At 40.8% G+C, this 21,396-nt stretch overlaps 2 protein-coding genes across 10 annotated transcripts in view; one reads left to right on the forward strand and one right to left on the reverse strand.

The window, feature by feature from the left end:
- LOC146984468 (chymotrypsin-C-like) overlaps positions 1-21,396 on the forward strand; it is a 246,211-nt gene that overhangs the window by 63,475 nt on the left and 161,340 nt on the right. The gene's annotated exons all lie outside the window — the stretch shown is intronic.
- kazna (kazrin, periplakin interacting protein a) overlaps positions 1-21,396 on the reverse strand; it is a 181,297-nt gene that overhangs the window by 45,967 nt on the left and 113,934 nt on the right. For all 9 annotated transcript variants that reach the window (XM_085781577.1, XM_085781574.1, XM_085781578.1 and 6 more), the window contains one exon: positions 8,014-8,121. In XM_085781577.1, the coding sequence (XP_085637703.1) occupies positions 8,014-8,121 (108 nt within the window). The remainder of the gene's footprint in view (positions 1-8,013; positions 8,122-21,396) is intronic.

A 21,396-nucleotide genomic window follows, 5' to 3' on the forward strand; every position in this document is an offset into this window, starting at 1 on the left:
CTCAGCAATTCCTTCATTCTGGAAAAAAAACGAAACTCAGGGAGAGCATTTGAGAAAATATATAATAGTATCATTTATCTTGTGAAGCTGTGGGTTGTGAAGTTATTTAAGGAATCATGCTGGTAAAATTGTCTGGTGGAGTGCCTGAGAGATGACTGCAGGGCAGCTCCCTAAATGCACGGTGACCTGCAAGAAGGTAATTTGATGACAGAGAGGTCACGCCAGCAAGATCATTACTATGGTTGAGTATTTGACAAATGCAACCAATGCGCATGAACTGCATTAACCACGTCATCTTTACATGCTCAGTAGATGGCAGACTACAACATATCAATTACACTATTCCTGTTCCAGACCTGCTGAGACATGGTAGTCTAGTGCAAGGTAACAAGGAAGTGGTCCAGCTGCAGCTCAGGCTCAGACACTTATGAAGATAAAGAGCTAATCAGCAGGTCCGTTGGGTTTCCTAATTAAAAGAATGTACTTGGCACGAGCAAGCTTTCTACACTGCATTAAGACAGCATCAAATCACACAACAGAGACAGGGGGAACAACAGGAAATTAGCTTTCTGTGACATGTGGGCTGTGGCGTGGGGTGTATAATGATACTGAAGAAAAATATTTACCTGCTAAAAGCAGTTCAAGTGAAAGTGCTAACACTGCTTTTTGTGTGATGCAGCGGCGCGCACAAGCACACACATGTTTCCAAGTCGTGAGATGCTTAGAGGCAATGAGCTGAGAGCACTATCCCTTAAATGAAAATCAATGGAAGCGTCCAATCTCTCTCTCTCTGCAGATTACACAATACCTTCAAAGACAGCAGCTCCACCTGAGATGGCCAGGAAGATGTCAACCCTTCATTGTTCATGGGAGAAAGAGGTGCGAGTAAATTCAGACACGATGAGAGGAAGATTAGAAATTAATTCAACTTGTGTGTATGTGTGTGTGTGTGTGTGGGGGTCCGTGAATGATAGTTAACTCCTTATCACTGCACCAGCTTCCTGTGACTTGTGAACAAGGTGGTGTCCATCTTTTTTATGCCTCCTTCAGCACCGCCTAACTGCCCTTTGTGAAACACACAATGCACGTGTTAATGGACACCCTTTCCTCATAAATTCCCACTATGCTCTTTTCCTGTTCCCATGATTTTTCCCCCTACACTGCAGCTTGCACTGCAAAAACCTTGAAACAACCCCATCTAAGATTAGTCACCAGCAGCCACTAAGTGTGAGGTAGTTGAGGAAAAAAAAAGTCTTTGAACTAAGAGAAGAATGATTTGCACAGGAATTTATTATTACCTGTATCACAAAGTATGATGTAGGGAGATGTTAGGGTTAGTCGTAGAGAGTAGAGGTAATAGCCGTCTGTGTCAAAACACTTGTAACGGTTAAATCATCTCTGATCGCATATACAGCAGAAAACTGCTTGTTGCCGTTCACGTTGCCAGTGAGAGTCAGTGTTGTACCTCAACTGTCAAAGGTGTGACAAGGATTCATTGTCGATTGAGCATTTTAACAAGCAGACAGACATGTTGTATTATCTGCTGTTCATATCATGTGTATTGCGGAACTGAGCCTTTCAGAACACAAATAACACTCAATGTGTTTGTGTTAAATAGACTTCAGGCAGCTGTACTTTGTACATCTACTCTATGGATGAATATTTTACAGAAGTTATTATCATACAGGATCAAGCTGTAAGATTTATGGTAGAGTATAACCAGGAAATACAACTGTTTTTAAACGTGTATATAAAATAGATGTTTTATTACCCTACAACTACCTTTGATACATTTAGGGTTACATATTGCTACTTGTATTGTTTGAAGTAGTGCACTCAGTGTTTGGCAGGGGAAAAAAACTATTAAGTGGGCCCACTCCTGTTACTGTATTGTTTAAGTTATGGCATGTTATACCAAAATGAACCTACTGTACAGTACATGGGCCGCACACAGATACACAACTGCAGTGGTGGTGTGAGAAGGAATGCTGAGGTCCCAGATTTGTTATGACCTTCAAGACATTGTCATTTCCTCTCCCATAACCTCTCTCACACCAGACTCTCTTTACTCTCTCACCTCAGGCAAAGCATAAAATGCGAAATGTGGCAAAATGTTAACTTGAAGTCTTTTGTTCGAAATAAGACCCAAAGGTGTGCAACCTTATACTGTTGATCGAGTGCGCGTCTGAAAACTATCTGTCCTGCAGCACTTTATCTTCTCTAACCTGCCGGTTGATTCATCTACAGCCCAGACCATCTCCCTTGGTTCTTCAGCCTTTGCTGTTCGATAATTACTGAAAAAGGAAGCACCAGCCATCAGGTGCCACCCTGCTTTTCCTCCAGACCTGCCAGCTCCGACAGCCACCGTCCCTCTCCACCATCGTCTCTGCTGCCAATTCATGAGCGCCAGACGCCAGCCCAGATTAGCTGCCCGTGGGCCTTTTTAACAGCTATTTGAAGGACAGGCAGAAGCTACTACAACCAGTCAGCCGGCTGCACCAGTTGGCTGTTTGCCTCGTGTCAAACCTCAGTCCAAGGTGGAATTCAGAATTAGCAAATGCACCTCTACTGGCACCTTGGCACAGCGCTGCAGCAAGGTGTAAATCCAAAACTTAATGAGGTGTAAGTGTTAAGTGAAAATGCAGGAATGGTTGTTTTATGACAGCAAAACAAACTCAAAACAAAAAAAAACTCTGAGGCAGAGCCAAACACAACATATACTGTAAGATGACAGAACAGAAAAATGTGTGTTTTATTCAGTGTGATGTTATTTGAAGGAGCGACTTACCACCCATATTTCTCACACTGAGCAACAAATATTCAAAAACCTATTAGAGCTCTGGGGTCAGATGAATAATGGTCCTACTCTGTGGCAGGTGGGAAATTCTTGGGGTTGGATTGGAGTTTACAGATCAGTACGAACAGGATTCAATTCAATTTCTGTTTTCTAAGGGAATTGTTAGCACTTAAAGTTTACTAAAAACTTAAATTATCCAACTTACACAGGTATAATATTACATTACACTGAGATATGGTCATTCATTTAGACACTGATCAGCCAATACTAAAACTGGTGACTGGTTTTAATGAGTCGAGCTACTAATGATTCAACACAGACTCTTATAACAACCAATCATGTAGACCATCAGCCACAACATTAAAACCAGTCGTCTGTTTTAGTGTTGTGGGTGAACTGGGTATGAGAACACACTTCAAAACACATTCGGTGTGACTTGGTGATACTGTTACCAGCAGATTGAAAGACTAAAGACACTGGGTCTCATTCATGAAACATGAGTAAATCTGTGTGTAGATTTGCACATAAAAGCTCACTCTACTAAAACTCTACTCCGGATTCATGAACGGTGCGGGAAACTCAGATTTGATCGTAGACACGTGTGTAAGATGATGAATGCCAACCCATCGTAACCTAACAACACGCCCCCGGTGATCAGCAATTAGCATAGATCTCCATACATGAATAGCCATATAAGGAGATCCTGACCACCATATTAGGAGGTAGGTGCAACCTGTTCACCTGCGGCCATGACGCAAACGAGGAAAGAGGGAGAGAGAAAAAAAAGAGATCACGGATCGAAGTCATTTTGGGTGAAGTGGAGTCCAGAAAAAATATTTGATTCTCTTCTGTTGGTAGTGGTGTGACTGGGACAGGTCAAAGGCGTGGAGGGAAGAAACAGATTTAGTGAATTAAGTATCCTTGGTTTATTAAAGAACCGTTTAAGAAGTAAAGCCAGAATAGTTCGATATTAAACATGAAAAAAAAAACACAACTACAGAGCTACAGCAGCGACGGGAGGAGGAGGTTCTTCACAGCCTCAGCTGTAGAGGAGCATGGTTGTATCAACACATGAAGTTATATAGGCAGGTTGTATTGTTACAGAAGCACCAGCCGTCTGTCACAGCTCCATCCAAACCGGTGCCGACTGCGCTGCTGCGCAGAGTGAAGTGTGCGCCCACCGAGCGTGTACTGTAGCAACACAAAAAAGTTTTTTCCGGTTTTATATCAGATTATCATCATAAAATGGAGCCTTGACGTGTTTGTGCGTGTCCGATCCCTAAAACGTCTCTCTCTCCAAATATTTCTAATTGTTTGTCATGTTTAAATTACGTGTTTCAAAGGCATCGGCATATTTTGAACATGAGAGAGAGGAATATGGATTAAAATTGTAATTTTCAACAGTGACAAGCAGTATTTCTTTGCATTCCTACATTTACACAAGCGCTACACACAGTCCGGAGCAGGTGTAGATTTTTTGAGTAGCTACGAAAAAATCAGCACTACTAAAAGATTGATGAATGCGGAAATCCACGTAAATTTGCGCTGCTCAGGGTTTACACACAAATCCGTGCTGCTCACGTTTCATGAATGAGACCCACTGAGTGCACATTTGTTGTTTCTGGCCCATTTGCTGAAAAAAAAAAAAAAAAAAAAAAAAAATTGGAAAAAAAACTGTGAGCCAACAACATGAATTTCTGACAGCCTGACACCTGCCACTTTTGGGTGCACTGATAGTACACATTACACACTCACCCTTGCAGCGAGCACAATGCCTAGCAACCGTCAGTGGAATAAAAATTAATGAAAATACAGTCAGTGCTAGACTGACATGTGCTGAGACATTTATTTTTAGAGCAGCATTTGTGAGTCTTGATGTTTCATAATTCAACAGCATAGCTTCAGGTCTAAATTCAGACCACAATGTAAAATGCAACAAGGGTAAATGTAACAATTTGGAAGGTTAACTCATTTCTAAGGTGCAGTAACCCGCCACTGAATCGATTTGAAGGGAATAAGAGCAAAGAAGAAAACAACAACAGCATTTGGAAAGAGCTCATTGAAAGGACAGAGGTTGAGAGAGGTGTGTGTCTTTAGGAATATTTAAGATGTTGCAATGCAGCACCCACACCCACACCCACACGAACCTGCTGACCAAATGACCACGACCACTAAGAGTCACGTAAAGGCGACTGTAACCACTAGGTCTGAGCGTTTCTGTGGAGCCGTTCCTGATGTGTGTAAATTACAGTGGTGAGGTCTGAGGATTGTTGCTGGAGGCAATTTAAGTGCCACTTACCCACTGGCTATAAGAGGGCTTTGGTAAGGGCAGGTGTTTTGGAAAAGTGTCAGTGCATGAGAAAAATGGAAGTGCTCAGCAGAGACCACTTCACACATGCACCCGCACCCACACGTCCACCCTCACAATCCTCATTGTTCTTTTGTTCATTTCTGTCTCCCCTGCTCCCCCGTGTCTCTATGAGTTTCTCCCATTAATCAGAATACATACACAGGTAACACTGTGTCCTAACCAAGCCGTTCACCTTGTCCTCCGCCTTATGCTGCACTTCACCTCTTCTCGCTTTCATTCTCCGTTCCTCCTCCCCCTCCTAACTCTGCTTTGTCTGGACACATCGTTTGACCACCCTGTGCTGACCTTCCTATTCAAACCAGCCAACAGACCAAGCTTCTTCACCCAGTGACATCATTGTCAGCTAATGTGCAGAGGCAGCACCTGTCTCCCTAATGATACAGCGCTCACTGCTTATGCTTGTTTCCCCTCCTCTTCCTTCTCTCTCCGTTTCTCTCTCACTGCAGACCTGCGACGAATCTGCTGATAACACAGGGCCTCAGTCCCCTGTTCTCTTTCTGATGAAAGTTGTGGTGATATACGTGGCCTTGGCTACTGCAGGGGTTGTTGGTGTGTGTGTGAGTGTGTGTGTGTTTTTCCTGAGTCTGCACATTTACAGCAACCAGGAAATGAGTAAAGGCCAAATGCACTGGCTGGTTCATGCTGACAGAGAGGGGGCGTGGATCTCCTCATTGAAAAGTGTTAATTGAAAAGATGTGCACAAGTCTTTTCATATAACTAACCTGATGAAGTGTAAAGTCTGCTGTCCTGACTTTTAAATGACTCACATATACAAAACTATCATTAAATCTTCAGCACGACTTTGACATTATGAACTAGATTTGCAAAGAAGCAGTGGTGGAAGAGGTTCTGTCAGTTTGTGCTTTCAAGTCAACCAACCTAAAAAATCTGTATCATCTCCCCTTACCCTCTGATATGACCAGTAGGAACACCTTCGAAACTGTGGTTACTGTTACAATAATCAACATGTGGTTACGATTGTGGAGCAGTCACGGTTTGGTTGGGCTGACGCACAAAAACAACTTGGTTTAGGTATAGGTCATGACTTGGAAAAATGAAACCTATAATTAAGTTTTCGACGATCTCTGTTAGGTTTGATTTAGGGATAAAAGAAACAATGACTATCTGTTTCAAATGGGAAATGGGCAACCTTCTGTCCATGTCAAAGTCCTGTTTTATTGACTGTGACAACACAGAGAGACAAGAAAGGCATGAGAGAGAGGGGAGAGGGGAGAGGGGGAGACATGCAGCAATGTACTGTACCAGGCTGCTGCTCTAAGGACTCAAAAAAATTTGCTCCTGGGGTCTCTTTACTTTTAGAAATGTAAGAATCACATAAATAAACAATACAACTTCAAAAGAAATTAAATTATCTGAAAGATTTCTAAATAATAAATTCCTAAATATAAAACTTTAATAATTAAAAGTACAAAATAAGTAAGTAAGTAAAACACAAGGTAAACTGAAAAGTACTTTACTTCAACAGTGTCTACATGTGTCTGAGTGTCATCTAAACATTGACAGACACAAATAGGAGAGAGGAGAGACCTGGCAGCCAAACAGACCCTTGAGCAGACGCTCTAATGAGAAAAAGGCCCCTGGGGGCCGTCTGGGTGACACTAGAGATCCATACTGAAGCTGGCAGCTTTACAGGATCCACAGTCCAACTGACGCTTCTCTACTGGTGCCATTGTCGACTACTTTGATCCTCTCTACAAGACTCCGAGCCACTGAAAGAAGCTTTTGACATGAAAGAGTTGGAACATGCACAGACTGGAGATAAACTTTCTGTAAGTGTGTTTGTCTGGAGAGCTGATGACATCACCATGACACCCACTGGACCACCCAGTCAGAGAAGAGACGGGGAATGCTTAAAGGGTTTATTACAGTAGCTGCTTTCTGCCAGCGTGCTAACTTCTGATTAGGGCGTTGGTAGTTAGTGATATAATTCCACACTTGTCAATGAGCTACAACCACTTTCACACCTGGACATGATGGGGTCTGCAGTCCTCCAAAAACCTGACACTCTCTGCAAAACTATGTGACATGGCCATTGGAGCAAAAACAAATCTTTACTAGAACAAAAAAGTAATGTTGGCAAAAATTATACATGATTATAATAAAGAAATGGTGAATTCAGATACCTTGTGGTTTGTAGATCGTATGATGAAAACAGTCATGCGTTAATGCACCAGTGTTTTTCCTCTCTTCCCCACCAATACAGATACAATTCATATATTTAAATTCATATTTAGTATATTTTGAGTCAGGACGATTGTTGACTCACTGTATTGCTGGACCCTCTGCAGTCAGAATTTCTGTCCTGCTGCTCAGGTATGCAGAACAAGGCCAAGCTGCCAGAATACAAACTGCGCATAAACAAGAGATGGTCAATTATTGCTGTATTCCTGGGTCAGTACTGACGTGCACGGACCACATTGAGATGCAGCCTTTGTTACGGTTTGATTAACTGAGAAGCTGGATTCACCGAGTTCATTAGCAGCCAGGAGCAACCAGCTAGAATAACATGTAATGGATGCTCATTGTTCCAGGGACAGGTGCAAGCGGCAAATGCTGAAATGGAAGAAGAACCGAAGACAGCACATGTTCTGCTGTTGTCTGCTCTTGCTCTCAGCCCCTTAATGGAGAGCTGGTGTACCCATGGTAAGAGCGCTATATCTGAGGCTCATGGTCTCTTGGATTTACTCAGGGACAAATGTGTATGTGTGCATACATTCTTAGATGCATATGAAGCCCCTCTTAATACAACATCCAATTCAATGTCTATCCTGATGGCACAGAGGCACAAAGCCTCCCTTTTAAATCAAACAGTTCTGGTTCTTACCTTTGTCCAGGGAGGCATCTGGAGAGTTGAAGTCCATGAGGCTGCTGATTTCAGTCTTGTAGCTGAGGTCAGGGGCTGGCGGCTTCTGCCTCGGATGGGGAGAGGGATCTGGGAGAAGAACAAATAACAAACACTGTTAACGGCTAAAATATGAGGGGGATTTATATGCATAACAAAAAGACACAGGGACCCATCAGCATCCGTGGGAATGAGATTTGAGCTCACGCATGTGTAGCAAGATCACGTGAGAATGCACGGAAAGGAATTTTCTCGCTGGTAAATACAGCTCTCATTGATTACTAATACCTTGACTTGTATTCCTGTGCATGGATTATGTCTGCTGAAGGACAGCTGAGAAACATAGCTGTACAACAATGAAATCAATCACCCAAAAATATATTGCAGATTATAAACTATATGTGCAGAATACAGACAGTCTCCTGACTGTCTCTGTGCAGTCTGTATTCTAACACAATGATTAATGCAGCCCTTCACACCAATCAACTCCATATGATCCCTCTTAGCACGTAATGAACTTTTACCATTTACCATTCATCAACACAGCCACCGTCTCTGGGGAGTGTGTGAATGCATGGCTGTGGCGAAAGGCATACAAACGTAAACACACGCGACGCGAGCACACAAACACAGCCACTGCTTTGAGAGACTGCTGCACACAAATATTAGCATTTTTATGACTAAAGTCTGATTTGATTTCTGGTGAGGTTCAGTGCTTTCTAATATAGTTTTTGGTTCCCATCAGTGCCATGTACTGAATGCATACTGAATGCACTGCTCCCAGTCACCTCACATACTGTAGAAGTGTTTGCTAAAATGACTTTGTCACCTTAACATGTTGCAGTCCTCTCCTGTGGTTCTCCCACTGCTGCACACAGATACATGAAGAGTTTATTCCAGATGTAATGAGCGCCTACTGTATAACAGTTTTAGTTTGACAGATAACTTTAAAACATCTTGCGGCATTTAAAACTCTGCCACATTTCTTCCTCTTCGCTTTTCAACCTCTGCTCCTCTCTGATCTTCTCTTCCTCCTCCTCCTATTCTTTCTGCATCCGTCCACCACCCACCTATTATGACACTGTTCCTGGTTGAATTATTTGTGGTAATTGCACACAGATGGGTCTGGGTGAAGAGCTCGAGGTTGAGGGGTGGTACTGTCATTATGGTGGGATTAGTCATCACACTTGTGGAGATGGACTTATGATATAAAGCTACAGATAACAACCTGCCTCCCTGTCCCCACTTAAGGAGGCAGGCTTTTTTTTCTTCTCCTTCTTCTCAACTGCATATCATTTTGCAACCCAACACCTTGCAAATATATAATTTTTCAAACATGCCCATGGTCCACCCTTTGGCACCAGGCAGGCACACAGTTATCAGTTTTTTTGAATAATGTAAAAATCCACAGTGCATACTTATCTGGTAGCTTTAAGCTACTGCTGCTCAGCGACCTGATGAGAATGCTTTATCTTCCTTGCATCATGCCCCTGTCAGGCCCTCACCAACATTTAAAAAGGAAAAGCGAAGTGTATGACAGAAAAAAAAGCAAAGTAAGAAGTAAGAAGTAAACCATGACGGAGGCTTGATGATGATAGAGAGGAAAAGCCGAGAAATGTGCTGCAGAATGAACCCAGGCTTGACTGGGAAATGTGTTTACTGTATAAGTAATAAAGTTTTGTTGAAACTAACGCATTAGGTAAAAAGCCTTCAAAATGAAAGAGATTTATTGTTGAAGTGCATTGCGTTCACAAAGAAACTTTTAAATTTAGCTTCATGTATTTTGTCTTTGTTTCTGCAGCAAATAAATATTAAACACTTCCTCATAAAAATTCTAGAGTCACACTGTTGCTTCAAAAACGCACATATATTATACACTTCAAACAAATGAAGTCTGACACATATTTTGGTGCAACTTGTCAGCTTGTCGATGGATGTGATGTATACATAATGCAACTGACTCAGTAATTAATGAACAATCATCACTGGATGTTGGTATGTTGGCTGAGAGTGCTGTTACCAGACTGTTGCATGTTTTTGTCTTACAGGGTCTCATCATAACATACATAACACAACACAATATACACAGTGCATAATTACTGTCATACTTATAAAGGAGATAGGTGGTTATCTACCTAGCAGCTTGTTCTTGTACTGAACTCTTACAGAGTCATGCAGGTTTAAAATACATGAGGAAGCAAGAAACCTTTGTCACTTGGTGGGCTGCAGACATTTTGATGATTTTTGCTCCTTGGTAGAAGTAAGGAGAGAGAATCAGACTGCTGTTCTTATCATTGCTTCAGCTCCGCATGTGGGCAATGTGTAACATTTTTTATCCAGATGAAATTATCTAGGAGGTGACTATATTTTCTGTTGTGGGGTTCTGTTTGTGTCTCTGAATCAGTGTCCTTTACAAAACAATTACTATTTCTATTATTTTCACGCGCCTCATATTGATCTTGTAGACTTTATCTCAGCTCTCTACAGTTAAACAAACACTACAGACAGACAGATGGACAGACAGAGGGGTTAAACAATCAAAACCATAACCACTGTTTCTCCGCTACCTGCAACGCTACACTGTGAGTGAGAGTGAAGCTTTCTAAAACTCTACACAGAGATAAGGAGGATATGTCATTCTTGGCTTGGGATCAAATGAAAGTCTATAATTTACATACGGTAATTCAATTCAAAGAGAGAAGAGGAGTAAAGTTTAGAAATGCATCATTGACCTTTTTAAAAAATAATATATTTACTGGAAATTAAATCACATTTCAGCTCAGTTATCTTTCTCTTTTAAATAAAAAGAAAACAACAGACTTGTGGAAAATAATTAGACATTCACATCACTTGTACTAGCTCTGTTCTCACGGTTCCCTCACATTAACTCGCATTTGTTTTTTTCTCTGTGGAAATGTAAATATAGACAACAGAGAAGTGAAGACGTGAGTTGTAATAATCACATCACAACATATAACTTTTCATGATAAAGCAATAAACTGTACTGCAGCATAAAATGCTGATGAGAACATATGGCACCTTGTCACGCTTCCATTTCTGTAACAATCAAACTTCTCCGATTCACTTTATCAATAATTAATGGTTTAACCAGCCAAGCACACAACGGAGGGAGAAGATAAATGTGCTGTGGTGAAATAAATAATGACTCGGTCAAGCGACTAAAACAACTGCTGTACATCCTGTGGCTTTGTAATGATGCAATTACCCAAATCGCTGTATCCTCGCCAAACAGGGAGCACTGAAAGAAATGTGGTTACAACAAACTGTCAGCAGGACCTATTGGAGCTCATTTCTGGAGCCTACAGACACTGGGATGATGCCAGCATCATCAGCCGAGTGCAACACCATGACGATATATGATAGGAGAGTGTCTGACAGAAAAGAGTGTCACTAGTTTTCATTTGTATGATTTAAAAGCACACGAGTCTTGGCAGTGGGTGCAGTCAGGGGGAGGCTGTGCATGGAGGCTTTGTGTCCATCAAACTGCAGTTAAGTATAATGTGGAGATACAGGGATGATGTACATGGTTCCTCTGAATGTACAGTACACCCACCTTTTACCTTTATATTGGCACAAAAGCTATTATTGCAAAAAGAGCACATCCACACAGGTGTGACAGTATACACACATCGTGTGATTGGGCAAGGTGCCTCTATAGAGAAGTGAGAAGAGAACAGAAAACAGAAATAGCTTCTAGAGACTCAGACATCTTGCTGATCCACTGTAGATACATGTACAGTTGTGTCAATGTATGATGATATCACTGAATGACCATTAGATGGATGGACTAATTGCCCATACCTCTGCAAATGTCAAGGTGGTATTTTCTTCCATTAATGTAGTAACTTCACATTTGTAGCATTAAAACTAATACTAGATTTAATTTGCTGGCCACAGTTACAACCTTGATTGCAACACACTGCGGTCAGCTGATTGCTGTGTGTAGGTGGTGTGTAGAACAGTTGGAATATGGTTAGGGTCGCTCAGCTGTAACGTGGGGAGTGGGGGAGTGTTTTTATCCAGTGGCTCGCACTAAGAAATTCTCATTTTCCTTTCTTGTGACACACATCTACAGTAACAAAGCCTTGTCCACTGCATCCACATCCGGCTCTCTTCATCACAGTGGTTGAAACAAACAAGAAATATGGCAACTGCACAATCACAATGTAAATGGATGAATATAAACACTGTGGAGAATATAATCAAAGCAAGCGGGTACATTACATCTGCCTGGTGCTGTGGTGCAGTGATCAAAGGGTGAAATCTGACTGAACTACAAATCAAAACCTGTTCTATAGGTACAGTATCTATGGTGACACTCCAGTAACGTCTTCAGACATAAACCAACTATTCATTTCACTCAGTCTCTTCTTTCTGTATGTCAGGCACAGTATTGTAGGTGACCATTAAACTCAGAGAACATCTCTAGATTAGAGAGAGATTATTAATGTAATGGACAATTTATGGAACTAAAGTGACAGGAAATACAAACATTTTTTGACCATATTTACTCAAACGTGCAGATTTCCTGTTTTTTTTTTTCTCTGCATTTTACATAAATGTATGTTCAATCTCAGGGCTGTTTGATACTGAGATGTTGACATAGTGCTGGGGTCTGGGAATGTTTTTGCTATATATTATATTGCTAATATACAATTTCACTACTATTTGTTAGAAGCAAACCATTTCTAAAATAAAATGTTTCAAAGATGATCACATGTAACCTCATGTTATGTTGCAGGTCAAATTGACCCATTTTAAAGGTTTTAAAATCTAAAAAAAACAATATAGGTATTTTCAATATACATTTAAAAAGTTTTGGGAGGGGTAAGGAACACCATTGCACTAAATATTAATGGAATTGTTAGTAATTGAGTTAGTAATGAGATTTTGGTTTCTGACTTTTTTGGATAATTAAACATACACCAGATCATCATTGATGTTCCTGAGAAATGAACATAACAGGAGGGTTAAGTAATGACTGAATAACAAAAGAGTTGTGAGCTGCTGTGATCTGAAGCCTGCTGGTCAGTGTGTATGGGCACATGGTTAACACACTGAGTTGTCAGTGACCCTACCTGACTGCGAAACTCACGCTAACCTTTATATTGTTGCAGTCAAACTTACATGGAGCACTCTGCCCTTGCCATCAAGAGCCCCCTGTTGTTCCTCTGCTCTGCAGGGATGAAACACAAAATTCTTGTCAGGGAAGGGATGCGTCTCCCAAAATAAACTATCCCCCCCAAAACAGAGGCAGCTGAAGTCTCCTTTACCTCTCTGAGTCTGGAGGAAGATTTAGTTCAAAACTCCAGACTTCATTGTGCATTTTTAAAAAGAACTCAGAGACTTGCTTGTGGGGATCCAAACATTTCACAGTCGGTCAAAAGATAATCCGTAAAGCCGAGGGAAATATTCAGCAACACTCTGCTTTACTTTGATTGTAGTTATTATTGCTGTTACTCTGTGTGCTCATTTCATGTTTCTTCTTCCCATCTCGTATCATTATTATAATCAGCTGTAGCTGCCTTGAACACAGGTTTTTAAAGTATTGCCATGTGGACTCCAGTGTCCACCTCTCAAGGATGAACTCACAGCAGTTTATATGTCACACAGTATTTCTCTGCAATTGGCCCCTGAACACTAATGATCATTAGTGTAGCCATTATATCATAGCCAATTAGCTGTTATGGTTCTCATCTGTCGACACAAACATGTGAAAAATGTTCTTCTTCTCTTTTTCTCTTTGAAATACACTGACAAGACCAAGCACTCAGGATGACTTTACTCTCCATAAAATACATTAACCAGACATAATAATCATCTCCTGGAAGACCTTGGTACCCTCACAGAGCAGAAAGAGGACTCCTGTGCTGTATTAAGGAGTGATTGAGTAAAGCCAGCAATTTACATCCTGTTACTAGACTAGAACATGGCACTCTACACTCACAGAGAGTTCAAGTTCACAGGTTTGTGGAGATTATTGTAGAGGTAATTGAAGCAGTCACAGTTTTAATGAGCTAGACTCTATATACGGTTATGATATAAAAGTTCCCCCGTACTGTAATGCTCTTCTGGTCGAGTGTTCCTCAGTCCTGAAGGGAAGATCGAGAGGAATTACTAGTCGTCATGGTTGGACAGTTCTCTCTCTCTCTCTGTTTCTCACATGGCTGTCACCTCCCCGCTCCCTTGAGTCCTCTCTTCTTCCTTAGCTGACTGACTCCACCACTACCGACGTCACCTCTCCTTTCTCCCTCCTCATTTTCTATCCTTTCTCTGTCACCGTTTAATGGGGTTCCCCAAGCTCTTCTCTCTTCTGAGCCTGCCATATTTTATCTGCTGGCACAGTGCAGGAAAAGGAGACGACTGGAACAAAAGAAGACCCTAATGGGTAGCGGAGGTGATTAAGGAATGAATAGACGCCGGTGCTGGAACCTTCACCAAGCTGCCCATGTTCCCCAACTCGGTCTGCAATCTGTAGATAGGCGCTGCCACTCTTTTCTTACGACTGCCACCGGTCTTTAATTGCGGTGACATTCCCTGGTCCCGAAGCTGCCGGACTCGTGATAAAGCTTATGTATTCATGCATTAATCACCAGCAGCCAGGACAACCTGCTACCCCCCCATCGCCCCACCGCCCGCATCACCTGCTCCAAGACCCCAAGATGCTCTATAAATATCCTGCAGATAAATGTAACTAATGGACCAAGGGTGTGATTGTAGGGAGCCGGTGCTTGGCGTTCAGCCGCCCACGTTAACCATTCGCTGTTCTCAAGACGACTCGTTGTCAATTCATACAATAATGAAAGGCTGCTGAATGTACTAGGCGGGCCATTCAAAGGAAACGTGTAGGCTACGGATGTTATTAGTTGGTGTAAGGACTTTGGAGAAAATGAGCTGCTGCTGCCCGAGAGACTAAACCGAGAAGTGGGTCTTTTGTTAGCATGTGAATTTCATTTTCACAGTGTCCATCAGAGGAATGGACACATCTCCACTGTGTATAAATTAAAAAAGAAAGAAAAAAAAATCTGCTCCATGACAGAGCAGAGACAGGTGTCCACCAAGCACTACAGCTTTAAAACGGCCCGAGCACGGCCACTTCGTAACTTTGTCCTTGTTTGGAACTGCGGGAGACAGAGAGGTGGGTGACAGCTTGTGCCAGGAAGCTGAATGGTGATGAAATTTGTGTCCTCTGACAACATGCAGCATAATGATAACACAACTACCTCCACTATGTTCTTGTCTTGACTGATACTCTCCAACAGCCTGCTGTAGCTTTGAAGATGTTTATATTACATATACAGAGATAATGCAAAAGTTAAAATTAAAATTAAAAGTGGGTATAATTCTAACTGCATAGACAGCTGCTCTTAATTGCCCTGCCAGATCTTATGTATTGATGGCATGTATCCACTCCAGTGTGTGGTAAGATGGTGTAAAGTTGTCATGGTAATAATTGTCACTCATAGATCAAACATAATTGCAGAACAGTTAAAGAGAGGAAAGTTAACTCTTCAATTAGAAAACTGACATTTTGAGACATGCACTGTCTTGCTGAGTTGAATGAGGATAAATATCATCCTTAGTACCATCTGTCTGCAACATCAAGCATATTTCAACAACAACAAAAACAATTCCTTTAAATCTACAACATTAATTTCTGTAACCGTAACAGTGCATTAATGATATTCTGATAAAACAGACTCTTACAATATTAGCAAAATACACCCTGGGACTTGGCATTACACCACATTACTTTTACCAGCTGTGTTATAATAGAAAACAGGGAATCTCGGGATACTTAAAAAACTAATTTGAAATTTGCCTTGAGAATGAGTATGAAGATATTTGAATAATTATCCCAGATGCAATTATGCAGAAACCTAGAAGGTGAAATTGAAAATAAATCCTCTTCAGCTCCCCTCAATTTGTTCTGAATCAATTCAATAAACACTATCTTCATTGAACGTGTTTTATGAGCAGATTTTAACAGCAATTAAAGGCAGCACAAAATTATTCAAGTATCACATTTTGCATAGCACCTTGGGAAGTTGTTGTTCTTTCATTTTGTAATTGAAAGGCACATTAAACAATAAAGTTATGTGCATTGTTTGCTGCTTTTCTTTCGGCGCTGTTGAGTGTAATACTGTATTACACGGTCATCTGCAAGAATTTCACAAGATTTCATCAGAAAATCACTATGAAAGTGTTTGTTGTGAAAATTTAATATGCTACTTTTGCCACTTTAATGGGTTTCTAGTTGGGTCTCCAACACTGGGAGACAGAAGGACAAAGTAATTACTCAACATTGTTATGATCTATTGTGCACTATCAAACCCAGATTAGATGGAAGGTGTTTGCCAAGTTCAAAAAATTGTGACAAATGACAATTTGTTGAATACAAGATATATTTCTGACCAAACTGAGCCTGTTGTCTTGATCATCTTTGTTATTTTGTTCACATTTGATTTGGATTTCTCTCTTTAGACAGAGTACATTAACATCAATGAAACATCAGTGAAAATATGTCAGGGTTTCTTCAGCCGTTAATACAACACAACTGAAAACAGACAAAAAGGTGAAATCAATTGTCATAACAGAGTGAAAATAAAGGATAGTCCAACAGTAATTATTTCCTTTGGATACCATGAGAATAGCCATTAGGCAACATAAAAAACTGAAAAATGTAAAAATCCTCCACCAAGCATATGCTGTGTTGATAAGATATTTTGTTTGAGAAATACAGAACAACTCACCATGGATATGGTTGATTGTTTCCCTTCTCATCAATGATTTTGTGAAGGATAATAGAAATCCTAAGGTACAAAAACGCTCAATGATGAGTTTCAGGTAAATCTAGACTTTGACCTGTACCACTTACAGTACAAGGTAGTGACATTGTTCTGGTTCTGGGTATTCGAAAGCTGCAGATGATCTCCTGTTATAAACTGTCAGTAATAGATGTTTCAACTCCGGTGATCGCAGGCAGTGACATTTATTTGTATGCAAATTGATCTAAGCTTGTCGTTTAATTTTGTTTTTCTAAACTGATCATCAAAAAAATGGGATAAAAGAAAAAAAAAATCTGAACTAGGTGACAAGAATAATAACTAAAGTTATTTCCTCAAAAGGAAGGTGTTGAAGGTGTATTTCAGGGGAAAAGTGCAATATTGGTCCAGACTGATAATACGTGGTAATTCAAATCCTATCAATATTTGTTATGTATTCTATGATAAAATACTTTATTGAACAATGAGAACTATGGAAACAAGACCTCCCAGTGTTACCGCTTCTCCTCAGGATGCTGCGGGGCTGATGGCGCCGTGAAAACAGCCAAGCGCAGACATGCATATACAAATTTCACATCTGCCTGTCATTATTGATCCTATCGTATCACGAGAATGATGAAGATGATGAAGAGCGCAGAAAATGAAGGAGGGCAGCAGGGAAAAGGGGAATCAACTCTGAGGCTATGTGCGTCAGTGAATGGCAGGAGACAGACAGAAGGAAGTGAGCGAGGGAAGGAGATTAAATGAGAGCAGATGTGTCAAGGGGAGCGTGAGAAACAGGAAAAGAAGGGAAGGAGGAGAAAATTAGAGGAATGGAGAGATACAGGGTGTAATGACCAAGCAGGAGCGAGGTTAAGAGGGAGAGATGGCCGAAATAAATGTGCAGTTTCATTCTTAATCATCAACAGCAGAGTGATAGGGATAGGTACAGCTGAAATGCATCCAGGAAAATTCAAAAATCTATTTGCCTGTGCAAGTGCACTTTCACAACATTTACTGAAACTACACAGAAACACAGGCCTTCATTTTAAAGTTGTCTTCATTTCTATACTGGTTTATGAGAATATTTTAAAAGGTTTGCTCTTGTCATCTTGTTGCGCTAATCACAAACTAATTATTTTTCATTTGGGGTGTTCACTATGGTTTTATTCTCTCTGTGTTATTCTACCATCAATAAAAGTCAAACTTCATTACTCCTGCTGTTTCCCAACAAGTAGCTCAGATTGCATTATTCCTACACTACAACCCAGGGAGGCTTTTAATGTGAAAAGTCTGGGAGAAACGTTTGAGTTTCACTGACAATAGCTCAACACTGAAGGCAATAATGGCAAAAAAAAAGAAGAAGAGATGATTATGAATAAGTTAAGTATTTCTATAAGAAGAAAGGTGAGAACTCCCTCTCAGCTTGTTTTTACCTGACTCTAAGTTTTATTAGTATTTACAGTGTATGCACACATACACCTATATTAATGTGCTGATACAAAGAAATATTACTTCTAATAGTTAAAACACATCTTCACTCTACAATAGCTCTCAAGTCAGCAGATGGGCAGGACACACACACAACTATAGACACACTCACGTAATACACAAGTTTCCTTTTCTTGCCAAAAATCCGCCACCCTTTCAAACCCATCCCAGCTCTTCTATCATCTAAGACACCTCTTGGTTCCACTTTCTCTCTTCTCTCTGAAACTGACTAACACCTGGCAAGTCCCCATCTCTGTTTCCTCACTTTCATCTGCAGACTACAGATCATTTCTCTCACACTGTCCTCCTCTCCAAAGGATCCCTGTTTCCACCTCCAAATCTCAGCTCATTCTCTGCCTCTGCTCTGCCTCTTCTCTCACCTTCTGCACGTTCAGCCTTTCTTGACTTGATCCACTTTTCTTGCCCCCTCTCTCAGTTTATCTCTCTTTTCTGTCCTCCTCCTCCTCTGGCTCACTCTGTGCATTTGTCTTTTTAAAATGTGAGATATCAAAATGTGGAAAATTGGAGCCAGTTGAACCACAGAGGCTTGTCAGAAGACATTCTGCTTCTTTTTCCTCCTCTGCTTCTTTGACACACAAACACACAGACACACAGACAAACACACGTGCACTCACACAAACTGTGCGTCAGTCTGTTTAAACACTCTGACAGTTTTTGGGAAATGAGGCAAGCATCAAAAGCCAATATGGAGTGATGACAGTTGACTGTTATCGAAGCACAATAACAACACCAAACCAATAAGTGAACAAGTCAAAAACACAAAAGCTGGCAAGCTGATGGCTTCTGTAATGTGTTTGCCTTTTATTCACAATGCTCATCATTATTGCCATGTGTAATGCACTTTGTGGTTAAGTGTGTACCAGTGCAGAATCTTCTCTGGCTCGCCGTGACACCGTTGCTCCTGACAACCACATCTGCTTTTCTGCTCAAAATTCAACATACTGTCCATTAACTCAGCCTAATCAATGAGTTTACAACAGCGCTCTCAAGAACCATGCATTACATAAAAGGCAAAAAAACAAAAAAACTGGATGCGATTTAGGCAAATTAGATTTTGAACTGTGTTTCTTCAGGTGACATCAAAAACAACAGAAGAAAAAAAGTACAGTTCGTAAATTCAACAAATCCATTTCAAAACTTGTTCTATATAAGATGTGTTAACATAATGATCCTTGATGACTAAAATCAAACATCATTTCGACTTTTACAAATGTTTGTTAATCTAATTTGAGATGTTTTCTTTAGGCTGGACTGTAGGTGAAGGACACCAGGAGAGGGCAGTGAAAACTGGAGCGCTCCCAGGAAAGCTGGGCTGGCAGTGTCTTCTTGTTCTTCCCACTGATGTGGCTGAGTCTTTGGCAAGGGGATTTGATGCCATATTGAAGACATTAAGCCGCCTGCTGTGTAATTTCTTTCGAAGTGGGGAGTCTGGATTGGTCCAAGCTAAGCGTGCAGCTTGACATTAAACTGCTATTGTACAATGGGGAGTTTTAAACTGGAATAAACAATATGTCAGCAATTTTTCAACATTTATGCACATCTGTTTATTCTAATTATACATTTGTTCATACTAGTTGCAGTTTAAGTCAATAGAAGGTATTCTTGCTCTGGTGTGGTGGGTTATTTTTTCAGCAGTGCAGAAAGATATTTAGCTTATCACTTACATCACACTCTACTTTGGTGTTGTGTTGATCCTTAAAGGTCACAGCTCAGACATCACAGAGCAGTGTCCCTGGAGCTGGTATAGCGCTTTACCGTCTTCCTGAATGTGCTCTAAGTTTCTTTAAAGCTCTGTGCTTTATGTCCTACAGCAGGAGTAATGCAGGCATCATATGGCACAAATAAGAAGAAGGCGGGAATTCGTCCTTGCTGAGGGTGATGTGTGAGTTTTGTCAATACAAAGAACAACAACAACACGCTCATGGACTTGATTTGTCTTTCCAATTAAGGCTGTTGAAGGCAAAAGGAGTCTGCAGTGATGATGTCTGAATGTGCCTGTGCTTTTGTGCTGATGTGTCACAGTAGGCACAGTAGGTATGTGACAGTGCACAGGAGCAATGTTGGCATAAGTGTTCACAAAGTCAAAACTGACAGAGAAATGATTAAAATGACGGAGTGGGTAGAAAGCAGTAAACATGTAACATAAGATGTACGTATCTGTGTGTACTGAATGATAATCCCTGGTGCATAGTGTTTATCTTAAATGCCTGTTTACCAGGGAAATTGTTGCTGTGCAACAAGGTGATGTTTCTGTGTTTATGCTGTATTTGTGTTTTTCTGAGTGATGAGTGAGGGGCTGACTAAGTGGAATATGGCTGCTACTAACATTAAATATACAGTATGTTTGTGTGCTTATCTGTTGAATAAAAAATGCCATTGTCTGCTTATCTCCTAAAAATGTAATTAACAGGTGTTTGCCTCATCTCCACCTCTGCTCTCAGAATACTGAGATACTATAACGTCAAGACACAGACGCACCTCTGTGCTCTGCTGCTATGTGTTTGTGAAGTGTGTGACTAAACTTGATAAAAGTGTCACAATGTGTACTGTAGAAAGTTATCAAAGGTCTGAATGTACTCTGCTCAGAAACTTCCTCGGGAACAAAATCAATAGTGATTTTAATACATAAATACAAAATCAGAGCAGGACTACATGAGATCAGCTGGCCTTGGCTACTGTTTGATTTGACTTCTTGAGGGGTAATTTAACTCTTGGTTCTGTGACCAATGGCAAAAACATAGAAAAAAAACCTCAACCTGTCCAGGTTTTTAGAGCACAGCCAAATTCCAGCATTGCCACACTGCACAGCACTGACAGAGTCTGGCTGTAATCAGTTAAAAATTGTCGGCTGCTTAAAGATTTAACTCGGGTACATCAATGGATTCTGTGTCAAGGTGCGCATCAAATTGGTCTCAGAAGGAAGGAAGCACATTCCTCCTCTAGAGAGGGCAGAAGCTGTGCAGATATAACAAATCAAACAGGTTACCAATGGTCCATGAAGCATGACGGTGCCCAGTGCAACACTACTTATTCAATATCTCAGACTGCAAAACAAATTGCTAGTAGA

The sequence above is a fragment of the Trachurus japonicus genome, chromosome 7 (genome assembly GCF_045865225.1).
Source record: "Trachurus japonicus isolate A0001 chromosome 7, Traja_1.0".
NCBI lineage: Eukaryota > Metazoa > Chordata > Actinopteri > Carangiformes > Carangidae > Trachurus > Trachurus japonicus.